The sequence below is a fragment of the Telmatherina bonti genome, assembly GCF_933228915.1.
Source record: "Telmatherina bonti genome assembly, chromosome: 14".
Classification (NCBI taxonomy): domain Eukaryota; kingdom Metazoa; phylum Chordata; class Actinopteri; order Atheriniformes; family Telmatherinidae; genus Telmatherina; species Telmatherina bonti.
In genome coordinates, this window is record NC_136612.1 from 4857589 (window position 1) to 4879619 (window position 22031).

At 51.4% G+C, this 22031-nt stretch overlaps 1 protein-coding gene across 1 annotated transcript; it reads right to left on the reverse strand.

Annotated features, from left to right (window-relative positions):
• Nucleotides 1–5189: 5189 nt before the first annotated feature.
• rras (RAS related) lies at nt 5190–21552 on the reverse strand. Its single transcript, XM_079252436.1, has 7 exons — nt 21370–21552; nt 21081–21281; nt 12010–12097; nt 10666–10768; nt 10048–10156; nt 9794–9912; nt 5190–7814 (listed from the first exon to the last, which is right to left on the reverse strand). The coding sequence occupies exons 2-7, from the start codon at nt 21165–21167 to the stop codon at nt 7727–7729; spliced, it is 594 nt and encodes a 197-aa protein (XP_079108562.1). The 5' UTR covers nt 21168–21281; nt 21370–21552; the 3' UTR covers nt 5190–7726.
• Nucleotides 21553–22031: the final 479 nt, after the last annotated feature.

The following is a 22031-nucleotide window of genomic DNA, read 5'->3' on the forward strand; positions in this document are numbered from 1 at the left end:
GGTCAGATCCCTTCCAGACCGGGACGTGGTGCGGTAGGTCAGATCCCTTCCAGACCGGGACGTGGTGCGGTAGGTCAGATCCCTTCCAGACCGGGACGTGGTGCGGTAGGTCAGATCCCTTCCAGACCAGGACGTGGTGCGGTAGGTCAGATCCCTTCCAGACCGGGACGTGGTGCGGTAGGTCAGATCCCTTCCAGACCGGGACGTGGTGCGGTAGGTCAGATCCCTTCCAGACCGGGACGTGGTGCGGTAGGTCAGATCCCTTCCAGACCAGGACGTGGTGCGGTAGGTCAGATCCCTTCCAGACCGGGACGTGGTGCGGTAGGTCAGATCCCTTCCAGACCGGGACGTGGTGCGGTAGGTCAGATCCCTTCCAGACCGGGACGTGGTGCGGTAGGTCAGATCCCTTCCAGACCGGGACGTGGTGCGGTAGGTCAGATCCCTTCCAGACCGGGACGTGGTGCGGTAGGTCAGATCCCTTCCAGACCGGGACGTGGTGCGGTAGGTCAGATCCCTTCCAGACCGGGACGTGGTGCGGTAGGTCAGATCCCTTCCAGACCAGGACGTGGTGCGGTAGGTCAGATCCCTTCCAGACCGGGACGTGGTGCGGTAGGTCAGGTTTTTGCTACATCTTCGTTATACGTTGATATGTGGACAGTGGTGTAGTGGTTGGCACTGCGACCTTACAGGAAGACGGTTGCTGGTTCGAGCCCCATCCCTGGTGAAGTAATCAGACTACCAGTGTTGACACGACGCATCGCCTGACTGACTCCACACCCAGAAACGGCTTTTCAGCTCCTGCAGAACCGTTTAGAAAACATTCAAAACGTCCTGACTGACATGGCCATCTTGGAGGCAGGTTCTTGGATCTGCATGGATGACTGTACGTGCACACATCAGGTTACATTTGTGCACGTGCACAGCAGCATTTTCCCTGTTAATAACATTATGTAACTTTTCCAATGATACGATCATTGCCCCTTAAAGGAAAATCACGAGATACAGCGTGCTTTCATATAAAATAAAAGCTTTTAAAACAACAATAAATTATACTGATTAAGATTAAATTTAAACTAAAAAATATAATCAAATACATCTCTTTAAAAATAATAAAAATATTAAATTACAGATCAATGTCAGATTATTTAACAGATTACATTCATTAAATGGAAAATTTAAAGATAAAAAATGTAAAATATGACTAAAATAAACTGTAATGTGTGAACTAAGCTGCAGAAAACCGGTAAAACAAGGCGCATCATCGCGACGTCTGATTGGCTGCTGTGATCATGTGACACAGAAGGAAAACGCTGTTTCTGGGCTTCAGTCCCTGAGAAGTCAGAGTGGTTTCTACATGTTCACGTCGCATCCCATCAGACATTCCGCCTGCTCGTTTCTTTCTGGATCCACTCACTTTTATAGAAAACTTATGAGAACAAGTTGTAAGGTGGTCACATGACCGGCGGCTGTGACGTAGAGGCGGGAGATCGGGATCATGTTATCGGACTCTAACATGATCCCACAGTCCCTGCTAAACGTGGCTGCGCTGTGCACGCTCACGTAGAGCACGTCATCCTGAAAACAGGTTGTCTCTTCATCATCATGTGTCATCTGCACCGGATTGTACCAGTAACCCGTGATCCCAGTCTTCCCAGCACACACATACTGGTTCTGACTGCACTCACAAAGGAGCTGCTGCTGCGCATTCATATAAAAGTTTATACAAAGTCTAAATAAGTAAAGTTTTATAGTGAATAAAGTTGAAATAAAGTCAAAAAGCAGCATCCAGAAGGATCGTCTGCTTCTCAGCTCTTTTCTCTCAAGTGAAACAGAAAGATTTGGACGTTTAGAGCCGACAGAGGATTCCTGGAAATGGTGGGGTGTGATCGTCTTCCTGCTCTGGTGGCTTTCCATCGGCTGGTTGGTCACACGGCACCGACACCGGCGGGTTTTTAACCCGAACCGAGACACAGACATCTTCATGACAAACTGCAGATCATAACTCTGTTTTAATGTTAGACTCTGAATTTATCCGACCATGTCGTATCGTCTGTCTCATCGTCATCTCCACATAAAACCCTCACAGTGACGGAAATCCGCCGTGTGCCGGTGAGAGGAGGCTGTACCTGGTGCGTGTCGGCGGACGATGGAGGCGGGCGCCGTCTGAGGCTGGAGCAACACGCCAAGCCAAACTGCTGCCACACCAAGCTACCAGGACACAAAGCAGACACAGATTAGAGAATATTCTAGCAGCCAGCTGCTGAGCGAGACGCTGGGACTCACCTGTCCAAGGCCACACCTGGCCAGCGGGTGACCCATCCTGTCTTCCTCTAAACGTCCAGGAACATAGAGCTGCGACGGAGCTGCCGCAGGACTTCCTGACTCTGGAACAAAGCCTGACAGGGAGGAAGCAAACATGACTAACCTGCTGGACCACATACCTGCAGAGACGCCCCAGACCTGTTTGTGTCACGCCCTTCACCTGACGCTGCTGCCGTCACCTGACGCTGCAGCCTTCGCCTGACGCTGCTGCCGTCACCTGACGCTGCAGCCTTCGCCTGACGCTGCTGCCTTCGCCTGACGCTGCAGCCTTCGCCTGACGCTGCTGCCTTCGCCTGACGCTGCTGCCTTCGCCTGACGCTGCAGCCTTCGCCTGACGCTGCTGCCTTCGCCTGACGCTGCAGCCTTCGCTTGACGCTGCTGCCTTCGCCTGACGCTGCTGCCTTCGCCTGACGCTGCAGCCTGACGCTGCAGCCTTCGCCTGACGCTGCAGCCTTCGCCTGACGCTGCTGCCTTCGCCTGACGCTGCAGCCTTCGCCTGACGCTGCTGCCTGACGCTGCAGCCTTCGCCTGACGCTGCTGCCTTCGCCTGACGCTGCAGCCTTCGCCTGACGCTGCTGCCTTCGCCTGACGCTGCAGCCTTCGCCTGACGCTGCTGCCTTCGCCTGACGCTGCAGCCTTCGCCTGACGCTGCTGCCTTCGCCTGACGCTGCTGCCTTCGCCTGACGCTGCAGCCTTCGCCTGACGCTGCTGCCTTCGCCTGACGCTGCAGCCTTCGCCTGACGCTGCTGCCTTCGCCTGACGCTGCTGCCTTCGCCTGACGCTGCAGCCTGACGCTGCAGCCTTCGCCTGACGCTGCAGCCTTCACCTGACGCTGCAGCCTTCACCTGATGCTGCAGCCTTCGCCTGACGCTGCTGCCTTCGCCTGACGCTGCAGCCTTCGCCTGACGCTGCTGCCTTCGCCTGACGCTGCAGCCTTCGCCTGACGCTGCTGCCTTCGCCTGACGCTGCTGCCTTCGCCTGACGCTGCAGCCTGACGCTGCAGCCTTCGCCTGACGCTGCAGCCTTCACCTGACGCTGCAGCCTTCACCTGATGCTGCAGCCTTCGCCTGACGCTGCTGCCTTCGCCTGACGCTGCAGCCTTCGCCTGACGCTGCTGCCTTCACCTGACGCTGCTGCCTTCACCTGATGCTGCAGCCTTCGCCTGACGCTGCTGCCTTCACCTGACGCTGCTGCCTTCACAGACCCGCTGCAATCCAGGAAATATGAGCTTTACACAGAATATGAGAGAGAGAGTAAACATCATAAACATCCATCCATTTTCACCGCTTGTTCCAGGATCAGATGTTTGGTTGTGGAGAAGCTGGACCCTCTCCCAGTTCAGTCCCCCCACCCCCCCACCACACACACAAAACAACCCTGCAAGAACACATCTACATATATCCCCTTACACACACACACACACACACATCAGACTGCATAAACACACCTGAAGAGCCAGGTAAGTCTTCATTCAGCAGTGGAAACACACCTGGGGCTGAGGAGGAGGAGGAGGAGGAAGATGGCTCATCTGGGCTTCTCCCGGGGAGTCCTGTGCTCCTCATCCTGACGATGGCAGAAGATGCTCCAGAATATTTTACACCAATGGCGTAATTTGCACGGGGGATAGGGGGGTTCCAGCCCCCCCAAAAATCACATCCAGCCAATTCAACCCCCCCAAAAAATAACATAACGATTCTATCTGCACCGATAGAAAGTGACACCCGCTATTCAAACTAGCGTAACTCCGCAACCATTTACGCAATCGACACAGTTCCAACAGATTCAGACGCAGCTTTCTGCTGATATGTGACATGTTGTGGTTTTCGCGGGGGTACGCACGAGGGGGGGGGGGGACATCTGCAGCATCATAGCGGTGATTTAGCGGGTTGTTTGCTGTGTTTTTGTCCAGATGCCTCCTGTAAATAATGCTTTGTAATCATAAATAATTTTATTAGTATAGATTTTGATAGTTTTTAGGGTGTTTTTTCTGTTTTTGTTCTAATTCATCTTTTTTCTTCATTATTCCATGTTTCTTGCTAACTTTCATCTTTTTGCCATAGTTCCTGTTTTCATACAGACCTGGTCCTTAGTAATCACAGTGACATTTTGTAAATAATTTCGTCAATAATGGAGATAATCTGAGGAGATCTGAGTAGAAAGTCCTGGTGAGATTTCTGGAGGATGGACAGGAGCAGTCAGGTGCAGCATCTCAACCACATCATACAGTTTGTATTACACTGAATGTTCCCAGGTTCATCACAGCAACGTGTCTTCATTGTCTAGTCCATGTTTTTATTGGCTTTGTCTGAAATGTCTTCATCTTTACTTGATAAGTTTTCCCTATTCTGTGTATTCATGAAGGCCTTCATTATTCTCTAGAAATCTTTTCTAATGCCACGGTATGTTCATATATTTTAGATATTACTCTGATGAACGTCCATTCAGTAATGGTGACAAAAGGCTGAAGGAGCAGAGGTGATGATGATGCCCATCGTAGCAGGTCACCACATCATCATCAGGCCTGGAAAACGGAGGCAGACCATGACACTGCCAACCCTCACCCACCCAGATTTAGCCCTAAACGTACCACTGGTGTCCAACCCCCTCTGACCACTGGCACACATGCACCTAATGATCATTTTTTCCCTCTTTTTTGACTGTGAGGTGCTCCGGCTGTTGTGTGCAAACTCAAACAAAAGAAGAATTTGGAGAGAGGGAAGAAATTTTATTAACATTTCAGCCGCTGCTGATAAAACACTCCAAATTATTCCAGAACTACAGTTTACAACATTTGTGTGTGTTAGACGTTGGCAAAAAGACTTTGTGTTTTTAGAAATGTGCATCTATTAAAGATGATCCGTGTGGGGCTGAGCATCAAACATTCAGAGTGAAATCAAGAAAAAGACCTTTTTACTCAAGTGTGAAGGAATCTCTGAGAATCTGTGTTCTCATTTAATTCTTATTTAAACATCAAAGCCAAACAAGACATTTTAAAGACTTGGTGCCTTTCTATAAACCACGAGACGTGTTTTACAGATCCAGGACGAAGATGAGGAGGAAGTATTTTCATGAAAATGAATTTAAAGAAACATTTTTGATTAAATGGATTATTTTAATTCTGAAAAAAACTGTCAGGTGGAAGTTCTGGAGTCTCCCAAACAGCTTCAATCGATTGGCTGTCCACGCGCAGAACAGCTGCCTGACCAGAAAAATGAGTCCGAAGAGGAAAATCTGTCTAAAGATTAGACCTGTAAAAGTTACATGTTCATACGGCCTGATATTTGCGTGTGAATTACAACATACACACCAGTAAATCACATAAAACATGTTATGAAGCTAATGCCGCTCCACATAAATCCATCTGTGCAGATTCAAAGATAAAATATGAAACTCATAAATGCAGCTTTAAGACCAGACACACGATTCTGAACATTACCAGGTTTCCTGATACACACACACACACACACACACACACACACACACACACACACACACACACACACACACATCCACCTCATCCTTAAAAAAGGTCACTCTCACACCACATAACTGTGGAAAATATACATTTTATTAAGTGAATATTTTGCTTAACAGGCCGTTTGAATTTGGCATCAGAACAAATATGAGCAGAAAAGTTGTGGAAAAATCAGACGTATATAAATAATGTGAATAAAAACGTCATCAGCTGAACAGGTTTCACGTTTTCTGCCAGCTGATTCTCAACATGGATGTTTAACACTTCATGGCACTAAAACTGATTAAATCCTCATAAATCCATATTCTATCTGATGTTTTTATCATGAGCCACTAAAACATTTTCAGATCTGCTCAAAACTACCAAATATTCTCATTTTTTACCACTTTAGCTCCAAACACCGGTTTATTTTTATTCCTTAAAAACGCTACATGAATTATCAGAGGGTTGGGTTTCTGGTGATGATATGTCAAACATCAGCAGCAATATTGATTAGATATAATTCATGTGTTGTATCAGAGCCTCCCACTTTGGACCATTGTGACCAAAAATGTCCCACTGGCTTCTATTAAAACTACAGATTTTATTCTCCTTGTCATTCCTGTTTAAAACCAGTTATTCTGTAATATCAGAATTTAACCTGATACAAAACTGATGGTTTTTGACTGGTTTCCACAAGATTCAACTGGTTTCCCATCACAGGCCGATGGATTCAACTGGTTTCCCATCATAGGCCGATGGATTCAACTGGTTTCCCATCACAGGCCGATGGATTCAACTGGTTTCCCATCACAGGCCGATGGATTCAACTGGTTTCCCATCACAGGCCGATGGATTCAACTGGTTTCCCATCACAGGCCGATGGATTCAACTGGTTTCCCATCACAGGCCGATGGATTCAACTGGTTTCCCATCACAGGCCGATGGATTCAACTGGTTTCCCATCACAGGCCGATGGATTCAACTGGTTTCCCATCACAGGCCGATGGATTCAACTGGTTTCCCATCACAGGCCGATGGATTCAACTGGTTTCAACAGGAAACCTGTCAGTCCGACAGGAATCCAGTCGGTCCGACAGGAAAGGAAAGGGTTAAATGGTGTTTACTGGTTCTGAGCAGGTCGGAAGTTGTTTAAGTGACTCTTGGAAAACATTCAGATACCACCAGGAACAAACCTTCTTCATCCAAATCCACTTAAAGTTACCATGGCGATGCCAGCCAGGTGAAAACAAAACGCTGACTTTGAGGTTGGACCCAAACCGGACAAGGTCGTCGTGTAGAGGAAGACCCGGGAAAGACCGGGTGAGACGTCCCATCAGCCCCACATCTCTTACATTCCTCACAGAGTGAACATCGAAGCGTGACGCTGCGGTTTGTCAAAGATCTGAATCAGCTTCTCTGTGGCGAGATGTGGCCACACAGAAGTCTAAACCTGATCCACATCCAGAAGCTGATGTTTTCTGCAGAATGTGTAACCATGGCAAACGGTGACATGAGAGCTGCTTCTCTGCCTGCTTTCAGGGCCGCGGCGCTGCGCTGCCCCCCACTGGACGCTCAGGGACATGACGCCACGCTGACGGGAGTGTCACGCAGGTTTCTGACACACACAGAGCTGCCACGTTTTCAGGCTTCTCACTTCAGTCTGGGACAGCAACATTATTATTGATATGATTATTGATCAGTGTCATCACTGAACCGCTCCCTGATTGGCCAAAATGTATTACATTATGTCATTAAAACATCAAAGAAAAAACTGCTTTTGGTTTAAAAAAAATTAAAAAAGTGCAAAACAAAACAGTCTGGAGAATGATGATGCAATTTGCCTGCCTCTCTCACACACACACACACACACACACACACACACACACACACACACCATTTTCTACAAGCTAGAGCTGGATGAGGATGTGGTAACCATAGTAACGGAGTTTAGAGGATGACACAGGGACAGCCACCACTTTTCTGTTTCCCAGTATGAAGCGCTGGAGGGGGGGGGCTCTCCATCTCCTGAAAGTGCCTGCGAACAAGCAGGAAAGGAAACATGCTTAAAAGCTCCGTTAACATATGAAGAAGAACACACATCCAGAACACCTGGGGGTCTCAGGTCTCAGAAGGGGGGTCCTGGACGGGGATGCTGGGGGGGGGGAGGGACACTCTGTGCACCAAGAAGCTGTCGCTTGATGAAAACTGCTGCGTTTCCCAGAGGTATGACGGATAAAATGCTTTTTCAGCGTTTGTTCCTGAAGGTCGCGACAAGCCGCCATGATGTGATGCTTTCTGTTCCAGCAGGTAAACACACCTGAACGCGCAGCATGAAGGGAGTCCTGCTGTCACAACACAGCTCACTGGCTGAAAGCTACTCTACATCTGGTCTCCGCTGTCTTGCTCACTCTGCTGGATTTTAGCCACTCATGGCTCTTTTCCACTGGTACCCAGACCAGGATGGGCGACTCCGGTCCTGCAGATGTTGGAGTTTCCCTGCTCAGTCTGCGTCTCAGAATCGGGAAGAGATTCTAGATGGTGGAAACGCCGCTGTGCTGCAGCCTGCTGATACGACCCAACGTCACGATGTCAGCGCGGCTGCAGCCGCCAGGAACACTACCGAGTAGAAGAAAACTGTCTGCTCGGAAGTAGGGCTGCTCCATCATGGCAAAAGTTATAATCAGGATTATTTTTGACTGAAACTGAGATCTCAATTATTGAACACGATTATCCTTTTATCTTTAACAACATGAATTTTTTTAACATTAAACCACATATTTTAGAAAACTAACAAATAACATGAAGCTTTGTCTTGACAAAGTGTAAATACTGAAGTAAGCTGAATAAATATAAGTAAGGATTAAACAACGCTGCACGTCGTGGCGTTCTAGACTCCATGTCGTGCATTATAACCGTCTAATGGACGGTTCCAGTTGTTTAATCTGCTTTTACCGCTTATATCGGAACTATTTCACGTTGGCCTGGATGTACGTTTTATACCAAACAACCGCTGTCAGGCTGCAGCGCGTTTCTCTCATTCACCTGTTAGACGGCTGATCTGAACCAGCTGGTTAACGCGTTGCTATGGTAACGCCCCGTAACGAAGGGATATTACAGTGTTTAACTCACCGAACTATGTATAGGAAAATAATGCAGCCAGTTGTCACTGACAATGGTATAAACTATGTTTAGGTGAACTTCCACAACCTACTGCAGTTATTCTACATGGACCTGCAGCCGGAGCCGACTGAGACTGGCCGCCTGGGAGTGCTTTAGGACGGGAGAGGCTCCCGCTGCTCCTTCCTTACAGTAACTGCAGAACAATATGTGCCTTCAAGTCAGTCGCCAAAACACCAGAAAAGTCTCTAATAACTCCAGTAAAAGCTGCTAGATTTGTCGCTTTCAACAAAAAAAGTCTCCAGATTTAGCGAGAAAGTCTCCAAGTTGGCAACAGTGTCTGAATGAAAGCAAAGCGGCTGTGGGAGGAGTTTACAGCACAGCGCTGCAACGCCAGAGACGCTCGATTAGCAGCTGAAGACAGCAGGAGAGGAAACTGCAGAGAGAAAAATAATCACACCCTTTTAGTTTTATCACGGTTGGAAACCCAGATCGTAGTTCAGATTAAAACCCAACGAATGGCCCAGACCTGCCCGGAAGGTCCTACAAACCAGGAGTGGTGTCCAACGGACTTTAGTCCAACCGAAAGCCAGGGGTCTCCTGGTTCGGACCAAAGAAATGGACTTTAGTCCAACCTTGTCTCTACTCCCCATTTTCCCCCATTCTGCCCCCTCCTTGCTTTCACATAAAGGTACAGTTTTATCTCAGTGATTGGTCACATGGTGCATCTATCAGAAGTCCTGCCTGGAGGAAGCCCAACTATGTCTATGAGACATCTTGTTGACAACATCGCAGACGAGGTTTTCGTCTGACCACACCAGGAGTCCCAACACGGCTACAACATGGTTCCTGTCTGTCCTCTGTTCAGAAACGGGACCAGAGGACGTGGGATCTGACCTGATGATGCGCACCAGCTCCAGGAAAGCTTCGTCCACATTGTAGCGATTCTTAGCAGATGCCTCCATGTAGTGGATCTTGTTCTCCGTGGCAAACGCCTGAGCGTCCTCTCTGGAGATCTGCACACACAGTTACGATACGGAAGCTGATGAAGACGGGCTGGAAACACACAGAGTCCTCAGAGACGTGGAGCTGTGCAGAGTCTCAGTAACGCGGTGTGGAGGCTGACAGACAGATGGGGTGTGTGAGGTTACCACTCGCTGCTGCTCCAGGTCAGCCTTGTTTCCAACCAGCAGCATGGGAAAGTCATCCCGGTCCTTCACTCTCAGGATCTGGGTGTGGAGCTTACAGACCTCATGGAAACTGTCCACGGAAACACAAAGGTCATCATAAAACCTTCAGAAGTGTGTGTGTGTGTGTGTGTGTGTCATGTTCCTGCTTTTCTCATCACTTGTTGATCTTTGGCTGCTCCTGATTGGACGTTACCGTCAGTTTAAGCTCTCTGATTGGTGGAAAGTCTGACAGGAAGTGTCTTCATCATCATGTCCAGGTGAAAATAGAGGTCTCTTAGCAACATGGTAGTGATGGTGATGAAGATGTGAGAAATAATGGTGGATTTACCATCTAGAGTCTCTGAATAAACACTACATGTTGTGTCTGGATTGTAAAGAAACGCTGGAAAACCTCCGTAGACCAGCTGGAGGGTCACATGACCATCACAGTTTCACACTGCGGTGCTGATGGAGGAGGAGGAAGATCTCAGGAGAAATGTTCTGATGTGTGTCGGCTGTTCAATGTCCTCCTTCAATGACCAATAAATCCACACACACACACACACACACACACACACACACGCGCCTTCATGGTTTCACCTGCTGCGGTCGTTCAGTGCAAACACCAGCAAGAAGCCTTCTCCTGATCTCATGTACTGTTCCCTCATCGCCCCAAACTCCTCCTGACCCGCTGTGTCCAAGACTGAAACACACACAGTCACACAGTTACACAGTTACACAGTTACACACACACACACACACACAGTTACACACACAGTTACACAGTTACACACACAGTTACACACACACACAGTTACACAGTTACACACACACACACACACAGTTACACACACACAGTTACACACACACACACACACACACACACACACACACACACAGTTACATAGTTACAGACACAGTTACACACACACACAGTTACACACACACACACACACACAGTTACACACACACAGTTACACACACACACACACACACACACACACACACAGTTACATAGTTACAGACACAGTTACACACACACACAGTTACACACACACACACACACACACAGTTACACAAACACACAGTTATACACATCCTCATCCATCCATCCGTCCATCTTCTGCCGCTTATCCGGGGTCGGGTTGCGGGGGCAGCAGCCTAAGCAGGGAAGCCCAGACTTCCCTCTCCCCAGCCACATCTGCCAACTCTGCGGGAGGATCCCGAGGCGTTCCCAGGCCAGCCGAGAGATATAATCCCTCCAGCGTGTCCTGGGTCTTCCCCGGGGTCTCCTCCCAGAGGGACGTGCCTGGAACACCTCACCAGGGAGGTCCAGGAGGCATCCTGACCAGATGCCCGAGCCACCTCAACTGGTTCCTCTCCATGCGGAGGAGCAGCAGCTCTACTCTGATCTCCTCCCGGATGACTGAGCTCCTCACCCTATCTCTAAGGGAGAGCCCGGCCACCCTGCAGAGGAAACTCATTTCAGCCGCCTGTATACGAGATCTCCTTCTTTCGGTCACGACCCACAGCTCATGACCATAGGTGAGGGTAGGAACGTAGATCGACTGGTAAATTGAGAGCTTTGCCTTCTGGCTCAGCTCCTTCTTCACCACGACAGACCGGCGCAGAGTCCGCATTACTGCAGACGCCGCACCGATCCGTCTGTCCATCTCGCGCTCCATCCTGCCCTCACTCGTGAACAAGACCCCGAGATATTTAAACTCCTCCACTTGAGGCAGGACCTGACTCCCGACCCGGAGAGCGCAATTGAGTATATAATTAACATTTAATTAATGTTTAATTGATATCTAATTAATATGTGATTCATTTCCTTCAGCCAGTGATGTCTGAGCTTGTTTACTTCCATCAGGCTACGAAATATTTCCATGGTAACCACCGACTCACACCGACTCACACCGACTCAGGTAGGAGGCATCTTACTGTCCAGCCGCGTCTCTCGGCCGTCCACGCTGCAGTTCTTGGTGTAGGAGTCCTCGATGGTGGGGTCGTAGTCCGACACGAAGTAGGACTGTGGAAAAAAACTCTGTAATTATTGAGTTCCACACCCATCAGAACAGACCAGTGCCCGAACTCGCCCTGAACTGGTTTCCTCCCTGTGTGAAAGCCAGACACATCATACCGACATGAGGATTGTTCATTTTGTTCCTGACTTGTTGACAGAAAATTTTCTGTCAACAAAGTTCCACAGCTGGTCTCCAGCGGGTCGGACCAGTAAGATCCCAGAGGTACCAAACCAGTACCACTACATTATCCAGACGTTGCTGAATGATCCTTCCGGAAAAACACCACGAAACTTAAAGTTCTGGAGAAAATAAGTTCAGCGCCAGTAAAGTTTAGCTACTATTAATACAAACACCCAGATCAGGGTCCAGAGTTCTGGCTCGTCAGCTCCATCGTCCACGAGACTGATAACAAGCTGGATGCTCCCTCTCCTCTTTAGTCTGCAGGACACGCCGTCCATGCTGTCCACAAACACTGGTCTGGGTTCTACTGGTCTGGGTTCTACTGGGAGGAAAGGTGCCCTGATGGATCCTGGTCTGGGTTCTACTGGGAGGAAAGGTATCCTGGTGGATCCTGGTCTGGGTTCTACTGGCCTGGGTTCTACAGGTCTGGGTTCTACTGGGAGGAAAGGTGTCCTGATGGATCCTGGTCTGGGTTCTACTGGGAGGAAAGGTGTCCTGATGGATCCTGGTCTGGGTTCTACTGGGAGGAAAGGTATCCGGGTGGATCCTGGTCTGGGTTCTACTGGCCTGGGTTCTACTGGGTGGAAAGGTGCCCTGATGGATCCTGGTCTGGGTACTACTGGTCTGGGTTCTACTGGGTGGAAAGGTGTCCTGATGGATCCTGGTCTGGGTTCTACTGGGTCAAAAGGTGCCCTGATGGATCCTGGTCTGGGTTCTACTGGGAGGAAAGGTGCCCTGATGGATACTGGTCTGGGTTCTACTGGGAGGAAAGGTGCCCTGATGGATCCTGGTCTGGGTTCTACTGGGAGGAAAGGTATCCTGGTGGATCCTGGTCTGGGTTCTACTGGCCTGGGTTCTACAGGTCTGGGTTCTACTGGGAGGAAAGGTGTCCTGATGGATCCTGGTCTGGGTTCTACTGGGAGGAAAGGTATCCGGGTGGATCCTGGTCTGGGTTCTACTGGCCTGGGTTCTACTGGGTGGAAAGGTGCCCTGATGGATCCTGGTCTGGGTACTACTGGTCTGGGTTCTACTGGGTGGAAAGGTGTCCTGATGGATCCTGGTCTGGGTTCTACTGGGTCAAAAGGTGCCCTGATGGATCCTGGTCTGGGTTCTACTGGGAGGAAAGGTATCCTGGTGGATCCTGGTCTGGTTTCTACTGGCCTGGGTTCTACAGGGAGGAAAGGTGTCCTGATGGATCCTGGTCTGGGTTCTACTGGGAGGAAAGGTATCCTGGTGGATCCTGGTCTGGGTTCTACTGGGTGGAAAGGTGTCCTGATGGATCCTGGTCTGGGTTCTACTGGGTCAAAAGGTGCCCTGATGGATCCTGGTCTGGGTTCTACTCGTCTGGGTTCTACTGGGAGGAAAGGTATCCTGGTGGGTCCTGGTCTGGGTTCTACTGGCCTGGGTTCTACAGGTCTGGGTTCTACTGGGAGGAAAGGTATCCTGGTGGATCCTTGTCTGGGTTCTACAGGTCTGGGTTCTACTGGGTGGAAAGGTAGCCTAATGGATCCTGGTCTGGGTTCTACTGGGTGGAAAGGTGCCCTGGTGGATCCTGGTCTGGGTTCTACTGGCCTGGGTTCTACAGGTCTGGGTTCTACTGGGAGGAAAGGTATCCTGGTGGATCCTTGTCTGGGTTCTACTGGCCTGGGTTCTACAGGTCTGGGTTCTACTGGGTCAAAAGGTGCCCTGATGGATCCTGGTCTGGGTTCTACTCGTCTGGGTTCTACTGGGAGGAAAGGTATCCTGGTGGATCCTGGTCTGGGTTCTACTGGCCTGGGTTCTACAGGTCTGGGTTCTACTGGGAGGAAAGGTGCCCTGATGGATCCTGGTCTGGGTTCTACTGGGAGGAAAGGTATCCTGATGGATCCTGGTCTGGGTACTACAGGTCTGGGTTCTACTGGGTGGAAAGGTGTCCTGATGGATCCTGGTCTGGGTTCTACTGGGTCAAAAGGTGCCCTGATGGATCCTGGTCTGGGTTCTACTCGTCTGGGTTCTACTGGGAGGAAAGGTATCCTGGTGGATCCTGGTCTGGGTTCTACTGGCCTGGGTTCTACAGGTCTGGGTTCTACTGGGAGGAAAGGTATCCTGGTGGATCCTTGTCTGGGTTCTACAGGTCTGGGTTCTACTGAGTGGAAAGGTGGCCTAATGGATCCTGGTCTGGGTTCTACTGGGTGGAAAGGTGCCCTAATGGATCCTGGTCTGGGTTCTACTGGGAGGAAAGGTGCCCTGGTGGATCCTGGTCTGGGTTCTACTGGCCTGGGTTCTACAGGTCTGGGTTCTACTGGGAGGAAAGGTATCCTGGTGGATCCTTGTCTGGGTTCTACTGGCCTGGGTTCTACAGGTCTGGGTTCTACTGGGTGGAAAGGTGGCCTAATGGATCCTGGTCTGGGTTCTACTGGGTGGAAAGGTGCCCTAATGGATCCTGGTCTGGGTTCTACTGGGAGGAAAGGTGCCCTGATGGATCCTGGTCTGGGTTCTACTGGGAAGAAAGGTGTCCTGATGGATCCTGGTCTGGGTTCTACTGGGAGGAAAGGTGTCCTGATGGATCCTGGTCTGGGTTCTACTGGTCTGGGTTCTACTGGGAGGAAAGGTGCCCTGATGGATCCTGGTCTGGGTTCTACTGGGAGGAAAGGTGTCCTGATGGATCCTGGTCTGGGTTCTACTGGGAGGAAAGGTGCCCTGATGGATCCTGGTCTGGGTTCTACTGGTCTGGGTTCTACTGGGAGGAAAGGCGCCCTGATGGATCCTGGTCTGAGTTCTACTGGGAGGAAAGGTGCCCTGATGGATTCTGGTCTGGGTTCTACTGGGAGAAAAGGTGCCCTGACGGATCCTGGTCTGGGTTCTACGGGCCTGGGTTCTACAGGTCTGGGTTCTACTGGGTGGAAAGGTGCCCTGATGGATCCTGGTCTGGGTACTACAGGTCTGGGTTCTACTGGGTGGAAAGGTGTCCTGATGGATCCTGGTCTGGGTTCTACTGGGAGGAAAGGTATCCTGGTGCATCCTGGTCTGGGTTCTACTGGGTCAAAAGGTGCCCTGATGGATCCTGGTCTGGGTTCTACTCGTCTGGGTTCTACTGGGAGGAAAGGTATCCTGGTGGGTCCTGGTCTGGGTTCTACTGGCCTGGGTTCTACAGGTCTGGGTTCTACTGGGAGGAAAGGTATCCTGGTGGATCCTTGTCTGGGTTCTACAGGTCTGGGTTCTACTGGGTGGAAAGGTGGCCTAATGGATCCTGGTCTGGGTTCTACTGGGTGGAAAGGTGCCCTGGTGGATCCTGGTCTGGGTTCTACTGGCCTGGGTTCTACAGGTCTGGGTTCTACTGGGAGGAAAGGTATCCTGGTGGATCCTTGTCTGGGTTCTACTGGCCTGGGTTCTACAGGTCTGGGTTCTACTGGGTCAAAAGGTGCCCTGATGGATCCTGGTCTGGGTTCTACTCGTCTGGGTTCTACTGGGAGGAAAGGTATCCTGGTGGATCCTGGTCTGGGTTCTACTGGCCTGGGTTCTACAGGTCTGGGTTCTACTGGGAGGAAAGGTGCCCTGATGGATCCTGGTCTGGGTTCTACTGGGAGGAAAGGTATCCTGATGGATCCTGGTCTGGGTACTACAGGTCTGGGTTCTACTGGGTGGAAAGGTGTCCTGATGGATCCTGGTCTGGGTTCTACTGGGTCAAAAGGTGCCCTGATGGATCCTGGTCTGGGTTCTACTGGGTCAAAAGGTGCCCTGATGGATCCTGGTCTGGGTTCTACTCGTCTGGGTTCTACTGGGAGGAAAGGTATCCTGGTGGATCCTGGTCTGGGTTCTACTGGCCTGGGTTCTACAGGTCTGGGTTCTACTGGGAGGAAAGGTATCCTGGTGGATCCTTGTCTGGGTTCTACAGGTCTGGGTTCTACTGAGTGGAAAGGTGGCCTAATGGATCCTGGTCTGGGTTCTACTGGGTGGAAAGGTGCCCTAATGGATCCTGGTCTGGGTTCTACTGGGAGGAAAGGTGCCCTGGTGGATCCTGGTCTGGGTTCTACTGGCCTGGGTTCTACAGGTCTGGGTTCTACTGGGAGGAAAGGTATCCTGGTGGATCCTTGTCTGGGTTCTACTGGCCTGGGTTCTACAGGTCTGGGTTCTACTGGGTGGAAAGGTGGCCTAATGGATCCTGGTCTGGGTTCTACTGGGTGGAAAGGTGCCCTAATGGATCCTGGTCTGGGTTCTACTGGTCTGGGTTCTACTGGGAGGAAAGGTGCCCTGATGGATCCTGGTCTGGGTTCTACTGGTCTGGGTTCTACTGGGAGGAAAGGTGCCCTGATGGATCCTGGTCTGGGTTCTACTGGTCTGGGTTCTACTGGGAGGAAAGGTGCCCTGATGGATCCTGGTCTGGGTTCTACTGGGAGGAAAGGTGTCCTGATGGATCCTGGTCTGGGTTCTACTGGGAGGAAAGGTGCCCTGATGGATCCTGGTCTGGGTTCTACTGGTCTGGGTTCTACTGGGAGGAAAGGCGCCCTGATGGATCCTGGTCTGAGTTCTACTGGGAGGAAAGGTGCCCTGATGGATTCTGGTCTGGGTTCTACTGGGAGAAAAGGTGCCCTGACGGATCCTGGTCTGGGTTCTACGGGCCTGGGTTCTACAGGTCTGGGTTCTACTGGGTGGAAAGGTGCCCTGATGGATCCTGGTCTGGGTACTACAGGTCTGGGTTCTACTGGGTGGAAAGGTGTCCTGATGGATCCTGGTCTGGGTTCTACTGGCCTGGGTTCTACAGGTCTGGGTTCTACTGGGTGGAAAGGTGTCCTGATGGATCCTGGTCTGGGTTCTACTGGGTCAAAAGGTGCCCTGATGGATCCTGATCTGGGTTCTACTCGTCTGGGTTCTACTGGGAGGATAGGTGTCCTGATGGATCCTGGTCTGGGTTCTACTGGGAGGAAAGGTATCCTGGTGGATCCTTGTCTGGGTTCTACTGGCCTGGGTTCTACTGGGTGGAAAGGTGCCCTAATGGATCCTGGTCTGGGTTCTACTGGGAGGAAAGGTGCCCTGATGGATCCTGGTCTGGGTTCTACTGGGAGGAAAGATCCTGATGGATCCTGGTCTGGGTTCTACTGGGAGGAAAGGTGCCCTGATGGATCCTGGTCTGGGTTCTACTGGGAGGAAAGGTGTCCTGGTGGATCCTTGTCTGGGTTCTACAGGTCTGGGTTCTACTGGGTGGAAAGGTGCCCTAATGGATCCTGGTCTGGGTTCTACTGGGAGGAAAGGTGCCCTGATGGATCCTGGTCTGGGTTCTACTGGGAGGAAAGATCCTGATGGATCCTGGTCTGGGTTCTACTGGGAGGAAAGGTGCCCTGATGGATCCTGGTCTGGGTTCTACTGGGAGGAAAGGTGTCCTGATGGATCCTGGTCTAGGTTCTACTGGGAGGAAAGGTGTCTTGATGGATCCTGGTCTGGGTTCTACTGGGAGGAAAGGTGTCCTGATGGATCCTGGTCTGGGTTCTACTGGGAGGAAAGGTGCCCTGATGGATCCTGGTCTGGGTTCTACTGGGAGGAAAGGTGCCCTGATGGATCCTGGTCTGGGTTCTACTGGGAGGAAAGGTGTCCTGATGGATCCTGGTCTGGGTTCTACTGGGAGGAAAGGTGCCCTGATGGATCCTGGTCTGGGTTCTACTGGGAGGAAAGGTGCCCTGATGGATCCTGGTCTGGGTTCTACTGGGAGGAAAGGTGCCCTGATGGATCCTGGTCTGGGTTCTACTGGGAGGAAAGGTGCCCTGATGGATCCTGGTCTGGGTTCTACTGGGAGGAAAGGTGCCCTGATGGATCCTGGTCTGGGTTCTACTGGTCTGGGTTCTACTGGGAGGAAAGGTGCCCTGATGGATCCTGGTCTGAGTTCTACTGGGAGGAAAGGTGCCCTGATGGATTCTGGTCTGGGTTCTACTGGGAGAAAAGGTGCCCTGACGGATCCTGGTCTGGGTTCTACGGGCCTGGGTTCTACAGGTCTGGGTTCTACTGGGTGGAAAGGTGCCCTGATGGATCCTGGTCTGGGTACTACAGGTCTGGGTTCTACTGGGTGGAAAGGTGTCCTGATGGATCCTGGTCTGGGTTCTACTGGCCTGGGTTCTACAGGTCTGGGTTCTACTGGGTGGAAAGGTGTCCTGATGGATCCTGGTCTGGGTTCTACTGGGTCAAAAGGTGCCCTGATGGATCCTGATCTGGGTTCTACTCGTCTGGGTTCTACTGGGAGGATAGGTGTCCTGATGGATCCTGGTCTGGGTTCTACTGGAAGGAAAGGTATCCTGGTGGATCCTTGTCTGGGTTCAACTGGCCTGGGTTCTACAGGTCTGGGTTCTACTGGGTGGAAAGGTGCCCTAATGGATCCTGGTCTGGGTTCTACTGGGTGGAAAGGTGCCCTAATGGATCCTGGTCTGGGTTCTACTGGGAGGAAAGGTGCCCTGACGGATCCTGGTCTGGGTTCTACTGGGAGGAAAGGTGTCCTGATGGATCCTGGTCTGGGTTCTACTGGGTGGAAAGGTGTCCTGATGGATCCTGGTCTGGGTTCTACTGGGAGGAAAGGTGTCCTGATGGATCCTGGTCTGGGTTCTACTGGGAGGAAAGGTGCCCTGATGGATCCTGATCTGGGTACTACAGGTCTGGGTTCTACTGGGAGGATAGGTGTCCTGATGGATCCTGGTCTGGGTTCTACTGGGAGGAAAGGTATCCTGGTGGATCCTTGTCTGGGTTCAACTGGCCTGGGTTCTACAGGTCTGGGTTCTACTGGGTGGAAAGGTGCCCTAATGGATCCTGGTCTGGGTTCTACTGGGTGGAAAGGTGCCCTAATGGATCCTGGTCTGGGTTCTACTGGGAGGAAAGGTGCCCTGACGGATCCTGGTCTGGGTTCTACTGGGAGGAAAGGTGTCCTGATGGATCCTGGTCTGGGTTCTACTGGGTGGAAAGGTGTCCTGATGGATCCTGGTCTGGGTTCTACTGGGAGGAAAGGTGTCCTGATGGATCCTGGTCTGGGTTCTACTGGGAGGAAAGGTGCCCTGATGGATCCTGATCTGGGTACTACAGGTCTGGGTTCTACTGGGAGGATAGGTGTCCTGATGGATCCTGGTCTGGGTTCTACTGGGAGGAAAGGTATCCTGGTGGATCCTTGTCTGGGTTCAACTGGCCTGGGTTCTACAGGTCTGGGTTCTACTGGGTGGAAAGGTGCCCTAATGGATCCTGGTCTGGGTTCTACTGGGTGGAAAGGTGCCCTAATGGATCCTGGTCTGGGTTCTACTGGGAGGAAAGGTGCCCTGACGGATCCTGGTCTGGGTTCTACTGGGAGGAAAGGTGCCCTGATGGATCCTGGTCTGGGTTCTACTGGGAGGAAAGGTGTCCTGATGGATCCTGGTCTGGGTTCTACTGGGAGGAAAGGTGTCCTGATGGATCCTGGTCTGGGTTCTACTGGGTGGAAAGGTGTCCTGATGGATCCTGGTCTGGGTTCTACTGGGTCAAAAGGTGCCCTGATGGATCCTGATCTGGGTTCTACTCGTCTGGGTTCTACTGGGAGGATAGGTGTCCTGATGGATCCTGGTCTGGGTTCTACTGGGAGGAAAGGTATCCTGGTGGATCCTTGTTTGGGTTCAACTGGCCTGGGTTCTACAGGTCTGGGTTCTACTGGGTGGAAAGGTGCCCTAATGGATCCTGGTCTGGGTTCTACTGGGTGGAAAGGTGCAATAATGGATCCTGGTCTGGGTTCTACTGGGAGGAAAGGTGCCCTGATGGATCCTGGTCTGGGTTCTACTGGGAGGAAAGGTGCCCTGATGGATCCTGGTCTGGGTTCTACTGGGAGGAAAGGTGTCCTGATGGATCCTGGTCTGGGTTCTACTGGGAGGAAAGGTGTCTTGATGGATCCTGGTCTGGGTTCTACTGGGAGGAAAGGTGTCCTGATGGATCCTGGTCTGGGTTCTACTGGGAGGAAAGGTGCCCTGATGGATCCTGGTCTGGGTTCTACTGGGAGGAAAGGTATCCTGGTGGATCCTGGTCTGGGTTCTACAGGTCTGGGTTCTACTGGGTGGAAAGGTGCCCTGATGGATCCTGGTCTGGGTTCTACTGGGTCAAAAGGTGCCCTGATGGATCCTGGTCTGGGTTCTACTGGGTCAAAAGGTGCCCTGATGGATCCTGGTCTGGGTTCTACTCGTCTGGGTTCTACTGGGAGGAAAGGTATCCTGGTGGATCCTGGTCTGGGTTCTACTGGCCTGGGTTCTACAGGTCTGGGTTCTACTGGGAGGAAAGGTATCCTGGTGGATCCTTGTCTGGGTTCTACTGGCCTGGGTTCTACAGGTCTGGGTTCTACTGGGTGGAAAGGTGGCCTAATGGATCCTGGTCTGGGTTCTACTGGGTGGAAAGGTGCCCTAATGGATACTGGTCTGGGTTCTACTGGGTGGAAAGGTGCCCTAATGGATACTGGTCTGGGTTCTACTGGGTGGAAAGGTGCCCTGGTGGATCCTGGTCTGGGTTCTACTGGGTGGAAAGGTGCCCTAATGGATACTGGTCTGGGTTCTACTGGGAGGAAAGGTATCCTGGTGGATCCTGGTCTGAGTTCTACTGGGAGGAAAGGTGCCCTGATGGATCCTGGTCTGGGTTCTACTGGGAGGAAAGGTGCCCTGATGGATCCTGGTCTGGGTTCTACTGGGAGGAAAGGTGCCCTGATGGATCCTGGTCTGGGTTCTACTGGGTGGAAAGGTGCCCTGATGGATCCTGGTCTGGTTCAGGTTCATGTTAAATTGACATAATCTCTTTCAGCAAATGAGGGGACCACGTTGTGGACTTGTGGACTGGACCGGGTCCGGATCTTACCTGGATGAACTGGATGGTCAGGGCGCTTTTCCCCACCCCTCCTCCTCCAACCACCACCACTTTGTATCTCTGCTCTTCTTCACTCATTTCTTCTCCAGCGGGGTTGGTCTGGATCGGGTTCCTGCCTGGGTCCGGGTCCGGGTTCCTGCCTGGGTCCGGGTTCCTGCGTGTTGCTGCCGTCTAGCAGAGGAAAGTCTCTCCCTGCGGGTTCAAAGTGAAACTTTCTGACTTCATTGCCTGCAGCGACGCTTGTTGCACAGCGGCGCGCGCGCGTTGGTCGCAGCCACACCTGGACACGAACTTCCGCCAAGTTTCAGCAGAAGCCGAGAAAAATGAGACTATTCGGAAGAAATCCAACTTTTCGGGCTCCAAACCGGCGCGGGTCGGGTCCGGTTCTGGAGTTTGGACTCTTCTTCGGCTTCGGGCGGATTCTCGGGGCGGAACCGCTTCCTTCTTTCTTCCGGCGCGCGACTGTTTCTGCACGCGCTAAACACGACGCACGCGGCGAGTCTCGACCCGTTACTGAACAGTATCCGGATACATACCGACCCCATGACGGTCCTTATATGGTCCCGCAGAGGATCCGGAACCACGTTTAACCCTTTCCTCCGAACCAGGACCGAACACACCGGAAGGGCTTCAGATGAATTCATTTAGCGTTTAGATGAGTCATCGTCCTCATCATCATCATCATCATCACGGAGCGGAGGCACTGCGGCCTCGCAGAGCCGCTGGTTCGAGCCTGGCTGGTGGGCTGAACCCCCCCACGGAGCTATAATGGTACAGTCCAACGTCACTGGAAATCATTTTATTCTTCTCAAAACAAAATGTCCAAACAAACTCCAAAATCCAGCCGACTAAAGTAAATACAGAAATAATTGTCTGTAAAGTGATTTATAATAATTACATTTTATTTCATTTCATTTTTATTCATTTTATTTCATTTTCTAA